This window comes from Austrofundulus limnaeus, unplaced genomic scaffold, assembly GCF_001266775.1.
Source record: "Austrofundulus limnaeus strain Quisiro unplaced genomic scaffold, Austrofundulus_limnaeus-1.0 Scaffold146, whole genome shotgun sequence".
Taxonomy (NCBI): Eukaryota; Metazoa; Chordata; class Actinopteri; order Cyprinodontiformes; family Rivulidae; genus Austrofundulus; species Austrofundulus limnaeus.
Window position 1 is genome coordinate 406868 of NW_013952548.1, and position 1535 is coordinate 408402.

Genomic DNA, 1535 nt, shown 5'->3' on the forward strand with positions numbered 1-1535 from the left:
TATCATAATAATTGTTTTTCTTCTTCCTTTCATTTTATTTCAATTGTATTGTTTTATTGTGTGTAATGTTTTGTTTACTTTTTAATGAAATGAATAAATGAATTAAATAAAAAAAAGAATATTTTGCTAAAATATCTTAAGGGGCACTGCAGGACTGAATAAGACTGCAGCGTTTGGTGCTTGTTCCTTAAGAAAGGTTGCTCCATACAGCTTCAGGCAATGTTCAAAGCAGGTGAGTAGAACTTAACATGCCTCTAACTCAGTGAAATGAAGACAATCCATGCATAGTTTCTTGTTCAGCAAGAATGCAGAAAAACCAAGACATACATGAAAAATGAAACTGTTTAATACTGTAATTAAAACCTGAAATTATCACTGCATTGCATTTAGTAATTGACTCCAGAAAATGCTAATTAGCCCCCCCCCCAAAAAAAAAAAAAAATCAAGTGAAAATACTAAAATTCACCTGTCCAGGGATAACCTCCTTGGGAACTGAATTTATGCTCAAGTTGTTGGGGTCACTGGATTTTACACACCACCCCTGCAACAAAACAAGTGCCATCTATGTTTATCACAACACTTATACCGTATGATTTCCCACAGTTTGGTTATTATCATCTTCAAACTTTAGAATCAGTACTTCTAAAATTCCCAGTTTTAAAACTTTCTCATAATTAAAACTCACAACTTCACACCAAAGGAGGAATAAAAAAAATAGAAGAAGAAGAAGAAGAAGGATTTCAGAACATCTTGATTTAAAAATGCAGCCAAGAAGAAATCACAACAGCAAATGTCAAAGTTGGCAGCAAAAAAGCAGCAGGATTAGTCTTGAAGCTCTAGCAGGTGAGCAATACACCAGCATCAGCGAGGGTGTTATGATTCATTCCAAATACTAGCGAGTTACTAGGTTGAGAGGCTTGAACAGAATAAATCACCGGCAAAATGGAAAGTCATCTTGGTTCACGGCACCTGCAAATTCATAAGCACCTAGCTAGCTTTTACCAAATCTCTACAAAGCCTGAGGTAATTCTATATTATATACCTCAGTGCCAGTAACGACATTATAACAAAACACCTTATGGATTGAAGGAAAATAACTCTGTTATTATTGGATTTTAGAGAAAAATGACTTGGAATTGGAAATTGGTGTCTTTGTGATGTCCTGTAGTTAAATAAAGAGACATCCAACCATAACAATTTWAAAAAAATCTATATAGATATGCAACAATTATTTTTTGTTTCAAATGATGCTGAGGGAATTTAACACAAAATGTCATAAAAATATTACTGTAAATTCAAATCTCATTGTTTGCAATATACACTCACCGGCCACTTTATTAGGTACAACTGTCCAACTGCTCGTTAACACTTAATTTCTAATCAGCCAATCACATGGTGGCAACTCAGTGCATTTAGGCATGTAGACATGGTCAAGACAATCTCCTGCAGTTCAAACCGAGCATCAGTATGGGGAAGAAAGGTGATTTGAGTGCCTTTGAACGTGGATCTACTGGGATTTTCACACACAACCATCT

General features: G+C 34.9%; 1 protein-coding gene across 1 annotated transcript in view; it reads right to left on the reverse strand.

The window, feature by feature from the left end:
- lrp1bb (low density lipoprotein receptor-related protein 1Bb) overlaps window positions 1-1535 on the reverse strand; it is a gene marked incomplete in the record, with an annotated part of 232866 nt that overhangs the window by 2423 nt on the left and 228908 nt on the right. Inside the window, 1 exon segment of the mRNA XM_014016494.1 lies at window positions 467-541. Within this exon segment, the coding sequence (XP_013871948.1) occupies window positions 467-541 (75 nt within the window).